The sequence below is a fragment of the Schistocerca americana genome, chromosome 2, assembly GCF_021461395.2.
Source record: "Schistocerca americana isolate TAMUIC-IGC-003095 chromosome 2, iqSchAmer2.1, whole genome shotgun sequence".
Lineage (NCBI taxonomy): Eukaryota > Metazoa > Arthropoda > Insecta > Orthoptera > Acrididae > Schistocerca > Schistocerca americana.
Genome location: NC_060120.1, coordinates 53,759,035 through 53,781,387, shown reverse-complemented (window position 1 = coordinate 53,781,387; position 22,353 = coordinate 53,759,035). Strand labels below are relative to the sequence as shown.

At 43.1% G+C, this 22,353-nt stretch overlaps 1 protein-coding gene across 3 annotated transcripts in view; it reads right to left on the bottom strand.

The window, feature by feature from the left end:
* LOC124594228 (coiled-coil domain-containing protein 39) overlaps nt 1-22,353 on the bottom strand; it is a 481,265-nt gene that overhangs the window by 189,292 nt on the left and 269,620 nt on the right. For all 3 annotated transcript variants that reach the window (XM_047132594.1, XM_047132593.1, XM_047132592.1), the window contains one exon: nt 7,422-7,637. In XM_047132594.1, the coding sequence (XP_046988550.1) occupies nt 7,422-7,637 (216 nt within the window). The remainder of the gene's footprint in view (nt 1-7,421; nt 7,638-22,353) is intronic.

The window sequence follows — 22,353 nt, the reverse complement described above, 5'->3', positions numbered from 1 at the left end:
CCTCAGGACGTGCGCTAGCAGCGCATGTCGGGTGTTTCAAGCGTCAACTTCACGTCTCAATATCTCGGGATGTAATGGGAATATTGCGATGCAATCAACGCCATTGTGTATGTACTTTGTCATGCTATAGATAGCTGAAGAAAAAATATAAGAGGTCCATTTAAAAAAACATAAGTTTGTGTTAAAAACACATATGCTTTCGTTTTAGAATGTTTCCAAATATGTACATTCATGGGCCCCAGCCCTACATTGATACCAGTGAAAGTCGTTTTCCAATAGTTGTTATTGTTCCAGAGATAATTTGGGTGGACAAGATATCTGGGATACCCTGTATACAGTAATACTTTGTCAGTTTTCTGTTATTCTTCTGTCTAAATTCGTGCTTTACCATTGCCCAAAGCTGATCATCATTCTGTTCTCTCCTCATGTTTTTATATATATTCTTAACTTCCTTTTGATATCTTACCCCTTTAATACGGTAGATTCTTTTACAACCCTCTACTTCTGTATCGTTATCTGTGGCTGTCATACCAATAGGCAAACTTGATAATGCATCTGCCACTACGTTCTGTTCTCCTTTTATGTACTTAATTTCAAGATCAAACAATGGAAAATACAGGTTGGAATGTAACAATACCAGAGAAGGAAAGTTGTCACTTACCATATAGCAGAGATGCTGAGTCGCGATAGGCACAATAAAAAGATTCACACAATCATAGCATTCGGCCATTAAGGCCTTTGTCAGCAGTAGACGCACATACACACACGCATACACACACTCACGCAAACGCAACTTGCACACACGTCTGCAGTTTCAAAGAGCTGGAACTACACATGATCATGTGAATCCTTTTATTGTGCCTATCACGACTCAGCATCTCCGCTATATGGTGAGTAGCAATTTATCTTCTCTGGTATTGTTAATTTCAAAGTAAAATTGTTATAAATACAGGATACACCTAGTCAATCGACTATGTGACAATTTGCATTTCGTCAAAAATTCAATGCCTGATGATCACTGTAAATTATCACCTTATGTCCCCATGTTGTTGTTGTTGTGGTCTTCAGTCCTGAGACTGGTTTGATGCAGCTCTCCATGCTACCCCATCCTGTGCGAGCTTCTTCATCTCCCAGTACTTACTGCAACCTACATCCTTCTGAATCTGCTTAGTGTATTCATCTCTTGGTCTCCCTCTACGATTTTTACCCTCCACACTGCCCTCCAATGCTAAATTTGTGATCCCTTGATGCCTCAGAACATGTCCTACCAACCGGTCCCTTCTTCTTGTCAAGTTGTGCCACAAACTCCTCTTCTCCCCATTTCTATTCAATACCTCCACATTAGTTACGTGATCTACCCATCTAACCTTCAGCATTCTTCTGTAGCACCACATTTCAAAAGCTTCTATTCTCTTCTTGTCCAAACTATTTATCGTCCATATTTCACATCCATACATGGCTACACTCCAAACAAATACTTTCAGAAACGACTTCCTAACACTTAAATCAATACTCGATGTTAACAAATTTCTCTTCTTCAGAAACACTTTCCTTGCCATTGCCAGTCTACATTTTATATCTTCTCTACTTTGACCATCATCAGTTATTTTGCTCCCCAAATAGCAAAACTCCTTTACTACTTTAAGTGTCTCATTTCCTAATCTAATTCCCTCAGCATCACCCGACTTCATTCAACTACATTCCATTATCCTTGTTTTGCTTTTGTTGATGTTCATCTTATATCCTCCTTTCAAGACCCTGTCCGTTCTGTTCAACTGCTCTTCCAAGTCCTTTGCTGTCTCTGACAGAAATACAATGTCATCGACGAACCTCAAAGTTTTTATTTCTTCTCCATGGATTTTAATACCTAATCCAAATTTTTCTTTTGTTTCCTTCACTGCTTGCTCAATATACAGATTGAATAACATCAGGGAGAGGCTACAACCCTGTCTCACTCCCTTCCCAACGACTGCGTCCCTTTCGTGCCCCTCAACTCTTATAACTGCCATCTGGTTTCAGTACAAATTGTAAATAGCCTTTCGCTCCCTGTATTTTACCCCTGCCACCTTCAGAATTTGAAAGAGAGTATTCCAGTCAACATTGTCAAAAACTTTCTGTAAGTCTACAAATGCTAGGAACGTAGGTTTGCCTTTCCTTAATCTTTCTCTGAAGATAAGTCATGGGGTCAGCATTGCCTCACGTGTTCCAATATTTCTACGGAATCTAAACTGTGTTCCCCGAGGTCGGCTTCTACCAGTTTTTCCATTCGTCTGTAAAGAATTCGCGTTAGTATTTTGCAGCTGTGACTTATTAAACTGATTGTTCGGTAATTTTCACATCTGTCAACACTTGCTTTCTTTGGGATTGGAATTATTATATTCTTCTTGAAGTCTGAGGGTATTTCGCCTGTCTCATACATCTTGCTCACCAGATGGTTGAGTTTTGTCAGGACTGGCTCTCCCAAGGCTATCAGTAGTTCTAATGGAATGTTGCCTACTCCCAGGGCCTTGTTTTGACTTAGGTCTTTCAGTGCTCTGTCAAACTCTTCACGCAGTATCGTATCTTCCATTTCATCTTCATCTACAGTCTTTTCCATTTCCATAATATTGTCCTCAAGCACATCGCCCCTGTATAGACCCTCTATATACTCCTTCCACCTTCTTTGTTTAGAACTGGGTTTCCATCTGAGCTCTTGATATTCATACAAGTGGTCTCTTTTCTCCAAAGGTCTCTTTAATTTTCCTGTAGGCAGTATCTATCTTACCCCTAGTGAGATACGGCTCTACATCCTTACATTTGTTCTCTATCCGTCCCTGCATAGCCATTTTGCACTTCCTGTGGATCTCATTTTTGAGATGTTTGTATTCCTTTTTGCCTGCTTCATTTACTGCATTTTTATATTTTCTCCTTTCATCAATTAAATTCAATAGTTCTTCTGTTACCCAAGGATTTCTACTAGCCCTCGTCTTTTTACCTACTTGATCCTTTGCTGCCTTCACTATTTCATCCCTCAAAGCTACCCATTCTTTTTCTATTGTATTTCTTTCCCCCATTCCTATCAATCGTTCCCTAATGCTCTCCCTGAAACTCTGTACAACCCCTGGTTCTGTCAGTTATCCGGGTCCCATCTCCTTAAATTCCCACCTTTTTGCAGTTTCTTCAGTTTTCATCTACAGTTCATTACCAATAGATTGTGGTCAGAGTCCACATCTGCCCCTGGAAACAGTCTTACAATTTAAAACCTGGTTCCTAAATCTCTGTCTTACCATTATATAATCTATCTGATACCTTCTGGTATGTCCAGGATTCTTCCATGGATACAACCTTCTCTTATGATTCTTGAACCAAGTGTTAGCTATGATTAAGTTGTGCTCTGTGCACAATTCTACCAGATGGCTTCCTCTTTCATTTCTTACCCCCAATCCATATTCACCTACTATGTTTCCTTCTCTCCCTTTTCCTAATCTCAAATTCCAGTCACCCATGACTATTAAATTTTCGTCTCCCTTCACTACCTGAATAATTTCTTTTATCTCATCACACATTTCATCAATTTCTTCATCATCTGCAGAGCTAGTTGGCATATAAACTTATACTACTGTAGTAGGTGTGGGCTTCGTGTCTTATCTTGGCCACAATAATGCGTTCACTATGCTGTTTGTAGTAGCTTACCCGCACTCCTATTTTTTTTATGTCCCCATAGAAAATAATAAAACTTCTTAAGAGCTCATAAGTTTCACTAGCAAACACAATGGATTTCCTTCTTCCTTTCCATTACTATTTCCTACTTGAAACAAATGGGCACCTAACCCATATGCACTGCTCTCTGTCTCTAAACAAAAAGGCAATTTCAAATCTGGGTGACTCAATACGTTATCTTCACTCAATTTAGCTTTCAAAACTTCAAACGCCTCTTGACACTCTTTCGTCCAAATAAATATCTTACCCATTTTCAACAACTCATTTAGTGCTGGATTATTAAAAGCTTGATCTGCTACAAATTTTCTATAAAATCCACACAATCCCAAAAACGACTTCACATGCTTCCTACACTTGGGAACTGTGAATTCTTTTATTGCTTGCATTTTTGCTGGGTCTTTCCTAATTCCTTGACTACTAATGAGGTATACCACAAACATGCTTTCTTCTTTACAAAATCTGACTTCTTGAACCTCAGTGTCATTCCTCCTTTCTGTATTGCCTGACATTCTTCATTTAAAATTTCACAATGTTTCGTCCAACTCTCCGTCGCAATTAAAATGTCGTCTACATATACAGTTCCTTTCTTACTCAATTCTTTCCCCAAGACTTTATCCAGTGCTCTTACAAAAATTGACACTGATATGTTGAGTCCAAATGGTACCACACAATATTGGTAACATTTACCCCCAAATAAAAATGCTGTATATTTTCTATGTTCAGCAGCTAATGGCACCTGCCAATACCCAGCTGTTAAATCGAGACTACCCAAATACTGTATCCTGTTAAAATTTTGTATTATCTTATCTAAACAATCTGGCTTATCGAATTCTCTTTCAACTATAGTATTCAATTTTCGCGCATCGAGTACTACTCGAATACCTCCATCTTTTTTCTCCACACACATAATTGGGTTATTATAGTTACTATCACTTCTTTAAATGACTCCTAACTTCTCCATTCTCTCTAGTTCCTCAGCGACTGCTGCTCTCTTAGCTAGCGGTATCTTGAACAGTTTCTTATAAAATGGTTCATGTGTTTTCACAGGCAACCTACATTCAAAATGTTCTATTCTTCCGGTTCTTTTGAAAAAGTTCTCTCATTATTGACTAATATCAGGTATAATTCTTCTTTCTTTTCTTCATTAATAGTCTGAATACTTTCTACTTTCTCCCTCATCTGTTCTCGCTTATTTATTACCTCTCGATCGTCCTCTAACCAAAAGTTCTCTGCATTTACTTCATCATAATAGGTTCCATACGGTAACTCTACTATTTGTAGAGAGTGTAACTGGTCACTTTCACTCATCACTTGTCCTATGAATTTAACTCTTTTTCTCTCCCTTTGCATTTTTAACTATCACACTGGATCACAATCTATAATTATATGGTTGTCGTTCATCCAATCGGCTCCCAAAATTGTGTTGACACCGCTTAGTGTCACCTTTTTGCCACTAGATGGCTTGCGCTGGCTGCCTCCAGCTATCGTATTATAGCATCACAACTTGATAATAGAATTAAGCTTAAGAAAAATTAATTTATCTTCATTCAAATTGTCAATCCATAAAAAGCATTGAACAATATAAAATGATGCAAAATGTTCAAAATTTTCAGAAAAATTGGTAAAAACTATGGGGAAACAGGGATAATATACAATCTGTATGATAATCAAGATGGAACAGAAGACAAAGAAAGAAGTACTCGGGGTTAAAAAACAGTGTAAGACAGGGATGCTATCTTTCTGCCCTACTGTGCAACCTAGACATAAAGAAGCAATGCGGAAATAAGAGAAAGATGTGAGATTAACATTCAGGGTGACAAGATACAGATAAAGCTTCATTGATAACATTGCTACCCTCTGGACTTATGAATAGACTGAATAGTCTACTAAGCATAGTATATGAACTGAGAGTAAACTACATAAGGACTTAAGTATTGAGGAGTAGTACAAATCTGATTGAGAGAAACTTGATGTCAGAATAGGCGACTACATCACAGACAATGTGACGGTATTCTGTTACCTTGCAAGCAAAATAACACATGATGGACAAAGGAAGGAGGTCAAAAGAAGCAAAATGACAAAGCAAAAGAGAACACTAAGTCTACTATTATCGTAAACATTAATATGAGATGGGAACTGCTGAGGATATGCACGCAGATCACAACACTGTATGTCACACACTGTGGGAAAACTGAAAATGAAGAGAAGTAAAGGATTTGTGATGGAGAGTTACAGAATGTTTCTGAAAATTGAGTGCATGGAAAAAAATAAAGAAATACGGAGGTTCTCTGTGGACTGTGAGAAAAGGAGTAAGTAGAAGAAATTAACTAAAAGAAGCAAGGACAAGATGACAGGACACGTGAATATATCAGTGAATAATATCCACAGCACTACTGGCAAAGACAGATTCAAATACATCTTTAAAAAACAAAAAAATTGAGGATGTCGTGTGTAAATGTTGCTCTGCAGGAGGGAAGAGAGGGGAAATGACTCAAGACAATTGATCAGGTATTCACTGAAGGTTGAAGGGAAGTGTAGGACAAAGAGTGAAATGGATGACTGCTCTCAGAATCAATGCTTCACTTTTTCAGAACTCTACCACCCCTTTTCCCAGATCTCTCAAGCACTGTTGAGGCTTGATTTTCACAAACTGTGCGCCAGTTGAGTGCCAAAGCAACTGCCATAAGAACACAAATCTGTGACATTCTTCCAGAAGCATGAGACAGGGTGATCAGTTTTTCAGTTATATTGTCACTGAGGTTGAAACATGGATGTTGCAGACCACGCCAGAAACAAAACTACAATCCATACATTGTTGGCATAATGAGTCACTTATGAACACCAAAGTCAAGCAAATAATATCTGTCAAACAAATCACGTGAACTGCCTTCTGTGTTGGTGCATTGGTATGATAAATGCCTTATCAATGTTCTTGCCAGTGCTGAGGCATAAAAGGGAAGACTATTTTACTTTATCATTTGCTGGCCTAACTAAGAAAAGATCATTCCACTCTTGTAATAGCATTCTCTGGCATTACATCCACACTATCGCCAGATGGAATGACACTGTCACTTAAATTCACACAAATAGACTTTCCCTACTGCAGTATCTCCTAAAATTCAGAATAAGCAAATGTCTAGTGCGAGGTGTGCCATGACCAACAAGTGTTTGTTTCTATGCTCCCAGTCTGACTCTTCAAGATATTATTTATAACATGAGATCCATGCACCCATCCAGTACATCCTACTGCTGTCCTGACACAGGTTTATTCTACCTTAATGGAGGCAGAACAATCTGAATAAACAGCTATGCCATACATCAGTTTCGCTGCTACTTCCACAAATTCTTTTGTGGGGTTATAGCAAATAAATGGATGCTGCCAAACTGTATTGGAGCCACTTAGTAGCAGAGCATGCTACTTAGTACAACATGATCAACTTCAGTAGCGGCTGCATAACCTGGGCAATCTCAATTAAACTTACCTGAATTGTATGCATGAGAATTATCCTTACAAGTATCCTTCAACCCCACTTGCCCTACATGACTTCAAACCCTCAATTTATATTTACTATGTTATCACACCAAGAGTATTTTTACATTTATCATTAGGAATGTGTTTTCAAAATTTGTGCATACGCACACATATTTGGAGTTGTTAAAGTGTTTAATTTTCTAAATATAACCAATTATAAAGGCTTACATCAGAATTATACTCTTTTTACCTCAATCATTTCCTCCAGGCTCTTAGCTTGTTCCGTTGCAGTTGTGGTGCGATCAGTTGCCTTTTCCAATCGCTTCTTGAGCTGCGAAGTGACAAGCCTCAGTTCATCAATGCGATTTTGCTTTGATTCCTTTTCAAGGCAAAGCTGAGTATTCCTTGATCTCTGATTATCCAGTTGTGTTCCTGTTGCTGACAGAGTCCTTCGTACGATAAGACACTGAAAATTAAATTCAGCTTTAGACATAGTGTTATAACACAACGAAAAAGAGGAAAATGATTTTGAAAAATAAGTTAAAAAGTGCCCATGATTCTTTCCCAGCTCAAGATAACATTGAAATGTAGCAAGTGAGGGTAAGAAAATAGATGTAAATATACCAATATCCCACAACTTTATCTTAAAGCTGATTCCAAAGAACAGTTTGTTTTAACTGTCCACACTAGTCTATCCTGTGCAAGTCTTCTCATATCCATGTAATTACTGCAGCCAACATCCATGTGACCTGCTCGCTGCAGTAAGCCTTGGTCTAGCTATCCAAATTTTACTTCCACAGTTCTTTACATTACAAAATTAACTATTCCTCGATGCTTCAGAATGTACATCTACATCCACATATACGTTCAGGAAGCAACAGTATGGTGCATTGTGGACAGTACCTTGTACCATCAATAGATAATCATTCCCTCTCCTGTTCCATTCACAAATTGAGTGAGGGAAAAATGACTGTCTATACTCCTCCATACAAGTCCTTTTTTTATCTTGTCTTTGCAGTCCTTACATGAAATTTAGGTTGATGGCAGTAGAATCATTCTGCAGTCAGCTGTAAATGCTTGTTTTCTAGTTTTTCTCAATAGTGTTTTGTGAAATGAACATTGTCTTCCCTCCAGAAATTTCCATTTGAGTTCACAAGGCACCTCAATAACACCTGTGTGTTCACTGACACTTCTGGTAAGAAATCTAGCAGCACATCTCCGAATTGCATTTATGTCTTCCTTTTATTCTATAAATTGAACCCTTCTTTTAATCAAATCATGAGATAAATTTCGTTTCTCACTGTTTAGATTCTGCATCTCTTCATCAGTTACCTCATCTACCTATCCGACATTTAGCATACTTCTGTAGCACCCATTCCAAAAACTTTTGTTCCCTTCTGTTTTTCATCCCTATGTCAACATTTCACTTCCATATGAGGCTGCACTCCAAATAAATATTTTTAGAAAAGACTTCCCAATATTAGAGGTTAACATTTTTTTCCTGTGTTGCATCTTTGCATTTTATAGCCACTTTACACCTGTTATCAGCATTTATTTTTCTACCCAGATAAAAAAGTTTTCTACTACTTCACAGGGTTGTATTTCCTAACCTGATTCCCTCAGTATCACCATACTTGATTTGACTACATTACCCTTGGTTTACTTTTGTAGGATGTCATCATCAGCAGGAACAAAACTGGTGGTACAGATTGGAGTGTGGAGTGTTAGATCCCTTAATCAGTCAGGTAGGTTAGAATTTTTAAAAAGCGAAATGAACAGGTTGAAGTTAGATATAGTGGGAATTAGTGAAGTTTGGAGGCAGGAACAGGACTTCTGGTAAGCTGAATACAGGGTTACAAATACAAAATCAAATAGGGGTAATTCAGGAACAGGTTCAATAATGAATAAGAAAATAGGAATCTGGATAAGCTACCATGAGCAGCTTTGTGAACATATTACTGTAGCCATGATAAACAAGAAGCCCATGCCTACCACAGTAGTACAAGTTTATATGCCAGCTAGCTCTGCCAATGATGAAGAGATTGAAGAAAAGTATGATGAGACAAAAAGAAATTATTCAGATACTTAAAGGAGACAAAAATTTAAATGTGATACAGGACTGGAATTTGATAGTAGAAAACGGAAGGGAAGGAAAAATAGTAGGTGTATATGAACAGAGGGAAGGAAATGAAAGAGGAAGCCACCTGGTACAATTTTGCACAGAGCATAAGTTAATCATTGCTAACAGTTGGTTTAAGAATCATAAAAGAAGACTGTATACGTGGAAAAGACCTGGAGACACACCAGAAGGTTTCAGATTGATCATATATCGGGAAGACAGAGATTTAGGAGCCAGATTTTAAACTGTAAGATATTCCAAGGTACAGATGTGGACTCTGATCATAATTTATTGGTTATGAAGTGTTGATTAAAACTCAAGAACTTGGAAAAAAGTGGAAACTTAGGAGATGGGACCTGGATAAGCTGAAAAAACCAGAGGTTGCATTAGGCAACCGCTGACTACAACAGGAGAAAGGAGTACAGCAAAAGATGAATGGGTAGTTTTAGGAAATGAAATAGCTAAGGCAGCAAAGGATCAAATAGGTAAAAAAAACAAGGCCTAGTAGAAATCCTCGGGTAACACAAGAATATAACTGATGAAAGGAGAAAATATAAAAATGCAGCAAATGAAACAAGTGACAGGGAATACAAATATTTTAAAAATGAGACTGACAGGAAAAGCAGAATGGCTAGAGGACAAGCGTAGGGCTTTAGAAACATATTTCAGTGGGGGAAAAATAGATAATACCTACAGGAAAATTAAAGAGACCTTCAGGGAAAAGAGAATCAGCTACTTGAATATCAAGATTTCAGATGGAAAACCAGTCCTAAGCAAAGAAGGGAAAGCTGAAAGGTGGAAGGAGTATACAGAGGGTCTATACGAGTGAGATAAACTTGAAGGCAATATAACAGAAAGGGAAGTAGGCATAGATGAAGATGAAATGGGGATATGATCATGCAAGAAGAATTTGACACAGGTCTGAAAGATCTAAGTTGAAACAAGGCTCCAGGGGTAGACGATATTTCATCAGAACTGCTGACAGCCTTGGGAGAGCCAGCAATGACAAAACTCTTACATCTGGTGGGCAAGATGCATGAAATAGGTGAAATTCCATCAGACTTCAAAAAGAATTTTTTAACAAAGAAATTTGCCAAACAGCCATGCAAATTGATAAGTATTATTATTTTCACCATGAGTTTTGGCAATTCAAGAAGAATGTTATAATTCCACTTCCAAAGAAAGCACTTACTCCCAAGTGTGAAAATCACTGAACTATCAGTTTAATAATTCATGTTTGCAAAATACTAATAAGAATTCTTTACAGAAGAATGGAGAAATTGGTAGGATCTGACACTGGAAAAGATCTGTTTGGATTCCAGAGAAATGTAGGAACACGTGTGGCAACACTGACTCTACGACTTATCTTAAAACATAGATTAAGGAAAGGCAAGCCATTGTTTACAGCATTTTTTGACTTAGAGAAAACTTCTGACAATGTTGACTGGAGTACTCTCTTTGAAATTCTGAAGGTACCAGTGGCAAAAAACACAGGGAGTGAAAGGCTATTTACAACTTGTACAAAAATCAGACAACAGTTACAAGGGTCAAGTGGTATGAAAAGGAAGCAGCAGTTGAGAAGGGAGTGAGACAGGAGGTGTAGCCTATCCCCAATGTTATTCAATCTGTACGTTGAATAAGCTGTAAAGGAAATCAAAGAAAAATTTGGAGTACGAATCAAAGTTCAGGAAAAAGAAATAAAAAGTTTGAGGTTTGCCAATTTCATTGCAATTCTGTCAGACACAGCAAAGAACCTGGAAGAGCAACTGAATTGAATGAACAGTGTCTTGAAAGGAGGATATAAGATGAACATCAACAAAAGCAAAACGAGGATAATGGAATGTAGTCAAACTAAATCAGGTGATGCTGAAGGAATTAGATTAGCAAATGTGACATTAAAGTAGTAAATGAGATTTGCTATTTGGGGAGCAAAATAACTGACAATGGTCGAAGTAGAGAGGATACAAAATGTTGACTGGCTATGGCAAGGAAAATATTTCCGAGGAAGAGAAATTTGTTAACATCGAGAATAGATTTAAGTGTCAGGAAGTCTTTTCTGAAAGTATTTGTATGGAATGTAGCCATGTATGGAAGTGAAGCATGGACAATAAACAGGGTAGACAAGAAGAGAATAGAAGCTTTCAAAATGTGGTGCTACAGAAGAATGTTGAAGATTAGATGGGTGGATCAGGTAACTAATGAGGTGGTACTGAATGGAACTGGGGAGAAGAGGAATCTGCGGCACAGCTTGACTAGGAGAAGGGATCAGTTGGTAGGACACATTCTGAGGCATCAAGGGATCACCAATTTAGTATTGGAGGGAAGTGAGGAGGGTAAAAATTGTAGAGGGAGACCAAGAGAAGCAAATTCCGAAGAGTGTAGGTTGCAGTAGTTATTCGAAGATTAGAAGGCTCACACTGGACAGAGTAGCCTGGAGAGCTGCATCAAACTATACTTCGGACTGAAGTCCACAACAACAACAACCTTTGTACATGTTCATTTTATCATTATTTTTTTTTTAGGACACCATCCATTCTGTTCAATTGACCTTCCAAGTCCTTTACCTTTGCTGATGTAGTTACAATGTCATTGCTAAATCCAAAAATTTCTATTTCTTCTCTCTGAACTTTAATCCCCTTTCCTACTTGGTTAATGTACACAGGGCCAGTTCGAGAACAATTTTCTACACAAACAAATTATCAGTTGGTGCCCTTCTCCCTTCCTCCCTCCCTTATACACTTTCACCTGGGTCAGTTTTCACTACTGATTGCATAGACAAATCTTGAACTAGGGCACCTCTCTCAGCTTGGCACCCCAAGTGGCATTTACTAATTATGATTCTCCCAACATAGAAATTTTCCTGTTGTGGTGCCTCTTGTGCCCCTCTCAGCTTGGCATCACCATCTGTGGCTTGTGTCGTTTGAGCTTTAAACTAGCCCTGTATGAACATATGGAATCACATCAGGGATTGGTTACATACAACTTGTCTCACCCTTTCTCAACTTACTGCTTCCTATCATGTCCTTCGACTCCTTTTAACTGCAATTTTGTTTCAGTACAGGTTTTAGATAACCTTTTACTGCCTGTCTTATATTTCTGCTACCTTAAGGATTGTATTTCAGTAAGGAGTGAATTTCAGTCAACATTATCAAAAGGTTTCTCTAAATCTACCTTCTGATCTAATTCATGGGCTAAATATTGCATAATGTTACAGTATATTGATAATTTTTACTTATGGACCATGTGACAGCAATAAAAGAAATAACAGATATGCTCAGACTGACAACTGAAAAAAAACTACTTTCAGTTTGAAAAAGAATATTATCTACAAAGTGATGGACTGCCCATGGGATCCCCAATATCAGGAACACTAGCAAACATTTTCATCCGTCACCTAGAAAATCAGATGTTTGAAAAGATGACCACTAATGTTGTTGTTGTTGTTGTGGTCTTCAGTCCTGAGACTGGTTTGATGCAGCTCTCCATGCTACTCTATCCTGTGCAAGCCTCTTCATCTCCCAGTACCTACTGCAACCTACATCCTTCTGAATCTGCTTAGTGTATTCATCTCTTGGTCTCCCCCTACGATTTTTACCCTCCACGCTGCCCTCCAATACTAAATTGGTGATCCCTTGATGCCTCAGAACATGTCCTACCAACTGATCCCTTCTTCTGGTCAAGTTGTGCCACAAACTTCTCTTCTCCCCAATCCTATTCAATACTTCCTCATTAGTTATGTGATCTACCCATCTAATCTTCAGCATTCTTCTGTAGCACCACATTTCGAAAGCTTCTATTCTCTTCTTGTCCAAACTATTTATCGTCCATGTTTCACTTCCATACATGGCTACACTCCATACAAATACTTTCAGAAATGACTTCCTGACACTTAAATCTACACTCGATGTTAACAAATTTCTCTTCTTCAGAAACGCTTTCCTTGCCATTGCCAGTCTACATTTTATATCCTCTCTACTTCGACCATCATCAGTTATTTTGCTCCCCAAATAGCAAAACTCCTTTACTACTTTAAGTGTCTCATTTCCTAATCTAATTCCCTCAGCATCACCCGACTTAATTAGACTACATTCCATTATCCTTGTTTTGCTTTTGTTGATGTTCATCTTATATCCTCCTTTCAAGACCCAGTCCATTCCATTCAACTGCTCTTCCAAGTCCTTTGCTGTCTCTGACAGAAATACAATGTCATCGGGGAACCTCAAAGTTTTTATTTCTTCTCCATGAATTTTAATACCTACTCCGAATTTTTCTTTTGTTTCCTTTACTGCTTGCTCAATGTACAGATTGAATAACATCGGGGAGAGTCTACAACCCTGTCTTACTCCCTTCCCAACCACTGCTTCCCTTTCATGCCCCTCGACTCTTATAACTGCCATCTGGTTTCTGTACAAATTGTAAATAGCCTTTCGCTCCCTGTATTTTACCCCTGCCACCTTTAGAATTTGAAAGAGAGTATTCCAGTCAACATTGTCAAAAGCTTTCTCTAAGTCTACAAATGCTAGAAACGTAGGTTTGCCTTTCCCTAATCTTTCTTCTAAGATAAGACGTAAGGTCAGTATTGCCTCACGCGTTCCAGTGTTTCTACGGAATCCAAACTGATCTTCCCCGAGGTCAGCTTCTACTAGTTTTTCCATTCGTCTGTAAAGAATTCGTGTTAGTATTTTGCAGCTGTGGCTTATTAAACTGATTGTTCGGTAATTTTCACATCTGTCAACACCTGCTTTCTTTGGGATTGGAATTATTACATTCTTCTTGAAGTCTGACGGTATTTCGCCTGTTTCATACATCTTGCTCACCAGATGGTAGAGTTTTGTCAGGACTGGCTCTCCCAAGGCTGTCAGTAGTTCCAATGGAATGTTGTCTACTCCCGGGGCCTTGTTTCGACTCAGGTCTTTCAGTGCTCTGTCAAACTCTTCACGCAGTATCGTATCTCCCATTTCATCTTCATCTACATCCTCTTCCATTTCCATAATATTGTGCTCAAGTACATCGCCCTTGTATAGACCCTCTATATACTCCTTCCACCTTTCTGCTTTCCCTTCTTTGCTTAGAACTGGGTTTCCATCTAAGCTCTTGGTATTCATACAAATGGCTCTCTTTTCTCCAAAGGTCTATTTAATTTTCCTGTAGGCAGTATCTATCTTACCCCTAGTGAGATAAGCCTCTACATCCTTACATTTGTCCTCTAGCCATTGCTGCTTAGCCATTTTGCACTTCCTCTCGACCTCATTTTTGAAACGTTTGTATTGGTTGGTTGGTTTGGAGGGATTAAAGGGACCAGACTGCTACGGTCATCGGTCCCTTGTTCCAAATACAAAGAACACCCACAGAGAATAAAAAAGAGGAACAGAAGAGATCACAGACGATACAGAACAAGAGAAACTGAGACAAGGACAAGACAAAACGAACTAAAACCACACAGAGTGTGACGGTGGTTGGCCGACCATAGAAATAAATAAGGAAAAGCCAACCACTTAGAAACACATTAAAAAATCAGTGTAAAATCATAGGCCAAAGGCCAGAATCAACACAAAACGATAAAATAAAACAGAAACACTCAGAGTAAATGATAAAATCCCCCTGCCCGAATAAAACGTAAAACTAAGTCAGCCATAGTGGAGTCGTCTGTTAAAAGGGCAGGGAGCGTAGCAGGCAGCGCAAATGTCTGCCTGACCACAGCTAAAAGGGGGCAGGCCAGCAAAATGTGGGCCACTGTCAAAGCTGCCCCACAGCGACATAGAGGAGGGTCCTCCCGGCGCAGTAAATAACTGTGTGTCAGCCGGGAGTGGCCAATGCGTAGCCGGCAAAGAACTACTGAGTCCCTGCGAGTGGCTCGCAGGGATGACCGCCACACAGCCGTCGTCTCCTTGACAGCACGGAGTTTATTGGACATTGTCAGTTCGCGCCATTCATCGTCCCATAGTGCCAAGATTTTGCGGCGGAAGACTGCCCGCAAATCAGTCTCTGGGAGGCCAAGGTCCAGAGATGGCTTGCTGGTGGCCTCTTTCGCCAGGCGGTCAACATGTTCGTTACCCGGGATACCGACATGACCGGGGGTCCACACAAAGACCACAGAGCGGCCGCAACAGGCAAGGGTATGCAGAGACTCGTGGATAGCCATCACCAGACGAGAGCGAGGGAAACACTGGTCGAGAGCTCGTAAACCGCTCAGGGAATCGCTACAGATAACGAAGGACTCACCTGAGCAGGAGCGGATATACTCTAGGGCACGAAAGATGGCGACCAATTCAGCAGTGTAAACGCTGCAGCCATCCTGCAAGGAACGTTGTTCGGAACGGTCCCCTAGAGTGAGCGCATACCCGACACAACCAGCAACCATCGAACCGTCAGTGTAGACAATACCAGAGCCCTGATACGTGGCCAGGATAGAATAAAAGCGGCGGCGGAAGGCCTCTGGAGGGACTAAGTCCTTCGGGCCCTGTGCCAGGTCCAGCCGAAGGCAAGGGCGACGAACACACCATGGGGGTGTATGCAAAGTAGCCCGGAAAGTAAGTGGAACAGTGAAAACCTGAAGCCCAGAGAGAAGCTCTTTGACGCGGACCGCTATTGTACAACCAGACCGGGGCCGACGATCTGGCAGATGGACGACCGATCGCGGAAACAGGAGACGATAATTCGGATGTCCGGGCGAGCTTAGAACATGGGCAGCATAAGCGGCCAGCAAACGTTGGCGTCGGAACCGCAGTGGAGGGACACCTGCCTCCACTAGTACGCTGTCCACGGGGCTGGTGCGGAAAGCACCAGTGGCAAGGCGTATCCCGCTGTGGAGAATTGGGTCCAGCACCTGTAACGCAGATGGGGATGCTGAGCCATAAGCCAGGCTCCCATAATCCAGACGGGACTGGATTAACGCCTGGTAGAGCCGCAACAGGGTAAAGCGGTCGGCGCCCCAGCGGGTGTGGCTCAAGCATCTCAGAGCGTTTAGATGCCGCCAACACGTCTGTTTCAGCTGCCGGATATGAGGCAGCCAAGTCAACCGGGCATCGAAAACCACCCCCAAAAACCTGTGGGTCTCCACCACAGCAAGGAGTTCGTCGGCAAGATAAAGCCGCGGCTCAGGATGGACTGTTCGGCGCCGGCAGAAATGCATAACGCGGGTCTTGGCTGCCGAAAACTGAAACCCATGGGCTACAGCCCAAGACTGCGCCTTACGGATAGCGCCCTGTAGCTGACGTTCAACAGCTGCAATGCCAGTAGAGCTGTAATAAAGGCAGAAGTCGTCAGCATACAGGGAAGCGGAGACAGAATTTCCCATGGCCGCAGCAAGCCCGTTAATGGCTATTAAAAACAGACAGACACTTAAAACAGAGCCCTGTGGCACACCGTTCTCCTGGACGTGGGAGGAACTATACGAGGCCGCGACTTGCACGCGGAAGGTACGACACGACAGAAAATTGCGGATAAAAATCGGCAGAGGACCCCGAAGACTCCATCCATGAAGCGTAGAAAGAATGTGAAGACGCCATGTCGTATCGTACGCCTTCCGCATGTCGAAAAAGACAGCGACCAGGTGCTGACGGCGGGCAAAGGCAGCACGGATGGCAGTCTCCAGGCTCACCAGATTGTCGGTGGCGGAGCGGCCTTTACGGAACCCACCCTGAGACGGAGCCAGAGGGCCCTGAGACTCCAGTACCCAATGCAAGCGCCGGCTCACCATCCGTTCGAGAAGCTTGCAAATAACGTTGGTGAGGCTAATGGGACGGTAGCTGTCCACCTCCAGAGGGGTCTTTCCAGGTTTCAAAACGGGGATGACAATGCCTTCCCGCCATTGCGACGGAAACTCCCCCTCGACCCAAAGATGGTTGTAAAGATCGAGAAGGCGCCGCTGGCAGTCCACTGAAAGGTGTTTCAGCATCTGACAGTGGATGCCATCTGGCCCAGGAGCGGTATCAGGGCAAGCAGCGAGGGCACTGCGAAATTCCCACTCACTAAATGGAGCATTGTAAGATTCCGGGTGGTTGGTGCGAAACGAAAGGCTCCGACGTTCCATCCGCTCTTTAATGGAGCGGAAGGCTAGTGGGTAATTGGAAGAAGCGGAACTCAGAGCAAAATGCTCTGCCAAGCTGTTGGCAATTTCGTCGAAGTCTGTACAAACTGCTCCATTCAGTGAGAGTGCAGGGACGCTGACAGGGGTCCGATAGCCATAGAGGCGTCAGATCTTGGCCCAGACCTGCGATGGAGAGACATGGAGGCCAATGGTTGACACATACCGCTCCCAGCACTCCTTCTTGCCTTGGCGGATAAGGAGGCGGGCCCGCGCACGCAGCCGTTTGAAGGCGATAAGGTGGTCGAGGGAGGGGTGTCGCTTGTGACGCTGGAGCGCCCGCCGGCGATCTTTAATCGCTTCAGCGATCTCAGGCGACCACCAAGGCACAGCCTTCCGCCGAGGGGACCCACAGGAATGGGGAATGGCAGATTCGGCGGCAGTAACGATGCCGGTGGTGACCGATTGAACCACCGCATCAATGTCATCGGTAGAGAGAGGCTCAAAAGCGGCGTTGGAGGAGAACAAGTCCCAGTCAGCCTTATTCGTAGCCCATCTGCTAGGGCGCCCAGAAGAGTGGCGCTGTGATAGTGACAAAAAGATCGGAAAGTGGTCACTACCACACAGGTCGTCATGCACACTCCATTGGACAGACGGTAAGAGGCTATGGCTACAGATTGAAAGGTCAATGGCGGAGTAGGTGCCATGCGCCACACTGAAGTGTGTGAAGGCACCATCATTTAACAGCGAGAGATCGAGCTGCGACAATAAATGCTCAACGATGGCGCCTCGACCTGTTGCCACTGACCCACCCCACAGAGGGTTATGGGCGTTGAAGTCGCCCAATAGCAAGAAAGGTGGCGGCAATTGGGCGACCAGTGCAGCCAGGACATGCTGCGAGACATCACCATCCGGTGGAATGTAAAGACTGCAGACGGTGACAGCCTGTGGCGTCGACACGCGTACAGCGACAGCCTCTAAAGGCGTCTGGAGAGGGACAGACTCGCTGTGCAGAGTGTGAAGGACATATATGCAGACGCCACCAGACACCCTTTCATAAGCCGCTCGTTTCTTATAATAACCCCGATAGCCACGGAGGGCGGGGGTTCGCATTGCTGGAAACCAAGTTTCCTGGAGAGCAATGCAGAAGAAAGGGCGAAGGCTGAGAAGTTGGCGGAGCTCAGCCAAATGGTGGAAAAAACCGCCGCAGTTCCACTGGAGGATGGTATTGTCCATGGCTGAGAAAGGCGTGAAAGGACTGGGAAGGCAATTTACGCCGCTTGTTCACTCACTGCCACCGATTCAGTACCCGTACGAGAGGCATCCATGGCGTCTGAGGGACCAGCGAGATCAAGGTCCTCAGCGGACGCTAGAATCTCGACTTCATCCTCAGACGCAGAGCGCGAAAGGTGCGGTGGGGTTGGTGCCACCGCAAGTTCTTTGGCCTTAGAGGTCTTTCTCTTGGACTTCTCTCGCTGAACCTTGGGTTTCACCGGCTGGGAAGGCTTCACCGATTCAGTCTCCGGGACAGAGGAGGATCGTGAAGCCCTACGCCCGGCCGCTGGTGAGGACTTATGCCACTGGTGGCCGTCATCCTTCCCGCTGGTGGAACCCTGGGAAGGGAGGGTCCCAAGGGAACTCTTACGGGCGAGAGTAGCCGAAGAAGTTAGACGCTTCTCCGGCTGAGAAGCGGGGACGGGCGTCCCCGATGGGTGGGAGGAGGTTGCTCCTGAGGTAGGTGGTGCAGGAGCAACCGGTTGGGTAGAGCCCCCCACGGGCAAGGGGGCAGGAGGAGTCTTACTGCCTATCGAGCTGGCTGGAAGTCTCGAAACTGATGGAGCTAGCACAGTTGTTGTAGCAGCTGCATAAGAAGATGTCATTCTCACAGGATGGAGTCTGTCATATTTCCGTTTGGCCTCAGTATAGGTCAGCCGGTCCAGGGTCTTATATTCCATGATTTTGCGCTCTTTCTGAAAGACTTTGCAGTCAGGCGAGCAAGGTGAATGGTGCTCCCCGCAGTTGACACAGATGGGAGGCGGGGCACATGGAGTATCGGGATGAGATGGGCGTTCGCAATCGCGACATGTGAGGCTGGAAGTGCAGCGGGAAGACATATGGCTGAACTTCCAGCACTTGAAGCACCGCATCGGGGGAGGGATATAGGGCTTGACGTCACATCGGTAGACCATCACCTTGACCTTTTCCGGTAACGTATCACCCTCGAAGGCCAAGATGAAGGCACCGGTAGCAACCTGATTGTCCCTCGGACCCCGATGAACGCGCCGGACGAAATGAACACCTCTACGTTCTAAGTTGGGGCGCAGCTCGTCATCAGACTGCAAAAGGAGATCCCTATGGAAAGTAACACCCTGGACCATATTTAAACTCTTATGTGATGTAATAGAAACGTTAACATCCCCCAACTTGTCACAAGCAAGTAACCTGCGGGACTGGGTGGAGGATGCCGTTTGTATCAGTACTGACCCAGAGCGCATTTTAGACAAGCCCTCCACCTCCCCAAACTTGTCCTCTAAATGCTCGACGAAGAACTGAGGCTTTGTGGAGAGAAAAGACTCCCCATCAGCTCTCGTGCAAACTAAGAATCGGGGCGAATAACTGTTACCTCCATCCTGAGACTTACGCTCTTCCCACGGCGTGGCCAGGGAGGGGAACGTTTTCGGATCGTACTTCTGAGCATTAAATTGAGCCCGAGAACGCTTAGAGACTGCTGGCGGCTGGCCGCCAGCGAGAGATGATGTACCACGCTTCATTGCGGGTCATCCGCCCTGATGCCACCTACTCCGACCAAGGGCCCTCCCCACGGGCGCCACCCAGCCACAGCAATAGCCACCTGGCAGGATGGCCATTGCCGGGAGTCCTGATGCCCCAGGGAGATGGGCATCTACTCCTTGGCATACATGGGGAGTGAACGGCGCAGGCATCAGTAGAGCGATCCCTGTGTTGTCAGGGGGCTACAACCAAGAGGGTACATGGCGGCCCCACCACAACGGACTGGCTACCGTGCTGGATGTTAGGTGACATGTGGTCCATGGGCGTCGTCAGTGCAGAAAATGGCCCTGCACAGTGCTTGGCAGAAAGTGCACGCAGGGGCGCATCGATGCCCAAGAGATGGAGAGCGGGCAAGACTGCAATGCAACGACGAATAAGATGGTGAAAGTTCTCAACACAACACGGACACAATGCACCAAGTAAGGCGCCCTTCCCCAATCGGCTCGCTCTTCGGAAAAATTTTGAGATATGGAGGTCAAACCCGACAGGGGACCATCACATAAGGCCGAAACGTTTGAGACTCCTTTTAGTCGCCTCTTACGACAGGCAGGAATACCGCGGGCCTATTCTAACCCCCGAACCCGCAGGGGGCAAACGTTTGTATTCCTTTTTGTCTGCTTCATTTACTACATTTTTATATTTTCTCCTTTCATCAATTAAATTCAATATTTCTTCTGTTACCCAAGGATTTCTACTAGCCCTCGTCTTTTTACCTACTTGATCCTCTGCTGCCTTCACTACTTCATCCCTCAAAGCTACCCATTCTTCTTCTACTGTATTTCTTTCCCCCATTCCTGTCAATTGTTCCCTTATGCTCTCCCTGAAACTCTGTACAACCTCTGGTTCTTTCAGTTTATCCAGGTTCCATCTCCTTAAATTCCCACCTTTTTGCAGTTTCTTCAGTTTTAATCTACAGGTCATAACCAATAGATTGTGGTCAGAGTCCACATCTGACCCTGGAAATGCCATACAATTTAAAATCTGGTTCCTAAATCTCTGTCTTACCATTATATAATCTATCTGATACCTTTTAGTATCTCCAGGGCTCTTCCATGTATACAACCTTCTTTCATGATTCTTAAACCAAGTGTTAGCTATGATTATGATGTGCTCTGTGCAAAATTCTACCAGGCGGCTTCCTCTTTCATTTCTTAGCCCCAATCCATATTCACCTATTACTTTTCCTTCTCTCCCTTTTCCTACACTCGAATTCCAGTCACCCATGACTATTAAATTTTCGTCTCCCTTCACTATCTGAATAATTTCTTTTATTTCATCATACATTTCTTCAATTTCTTCGTCATCTGCAGAGCTAGTTGGCATATAAACTTGTACTACTGTAGTAGGTGTGGGCTTCGTATCTATCTTGGCCACAATAATGCATTCACTATGCTGTTTGCAGTAGCTTACCTGCATTCCTATTTTCCTATTCATTATTAAACCTACTCCTGCATTACCCCTATTTGATTTGGTGTTTATAAACCTGTAGTCACCTGACCAGAAGTCTTGTTCCTCCTGCCACCTAACTTCACTAATTCCCACTATATCTAACTTTAACCTCTCCATTTCCCTTTTTAAATTTTCTAACCTACCTGCCCGATTAAGGGATCTGACATTCCACGCTCCGATCCGTAGAACGCCAGTTTTCTTTCTCCTGATAACGACATCCTCTTGAGTAGTCCCCGCCCGGAGATCCGAATGGGGGACTATTTTACCTCCGGAATATTTTACCCAAGAGGACGCCATCATCATTTAATCATACAGTAAAGCTGCATGACCCCGGGAAAAATTACGGCTGTAGTTTCCCCTTGCTTTCAGCCGTTCGCAGTACCAGCACAGCAAGGCCGTTTTGGTTATTGTTACAAGGCCAGATCAGTCAATCATCCAGACTGTTGCCCTTGCAACTACTGAAAAGGCTGCTGCCCCTCTTCAGATGGTAGATGAGCCAAGTGAAAAAATAGATGAACTCCATTCAGAAATAAACAAAGCTCATCAGAACATAAAATTCACACTTGAAAAACAAAATCAAATAAATTTTCTTGACATTACCATAAAAAAAGAAAATTGCATATACATTTAACATATTTAGAAAACCAATAGCCACAGACACAATAATACATTCCACATCCAACCACCCCCACAGCCAGAACCATGCAGCACTAAGACACATGTTAGATAGGTTAAACAGAATCCCACTCACCAAGAGAAACTATGAACAAGAAATGAGTACAATCATACAAATAGCTA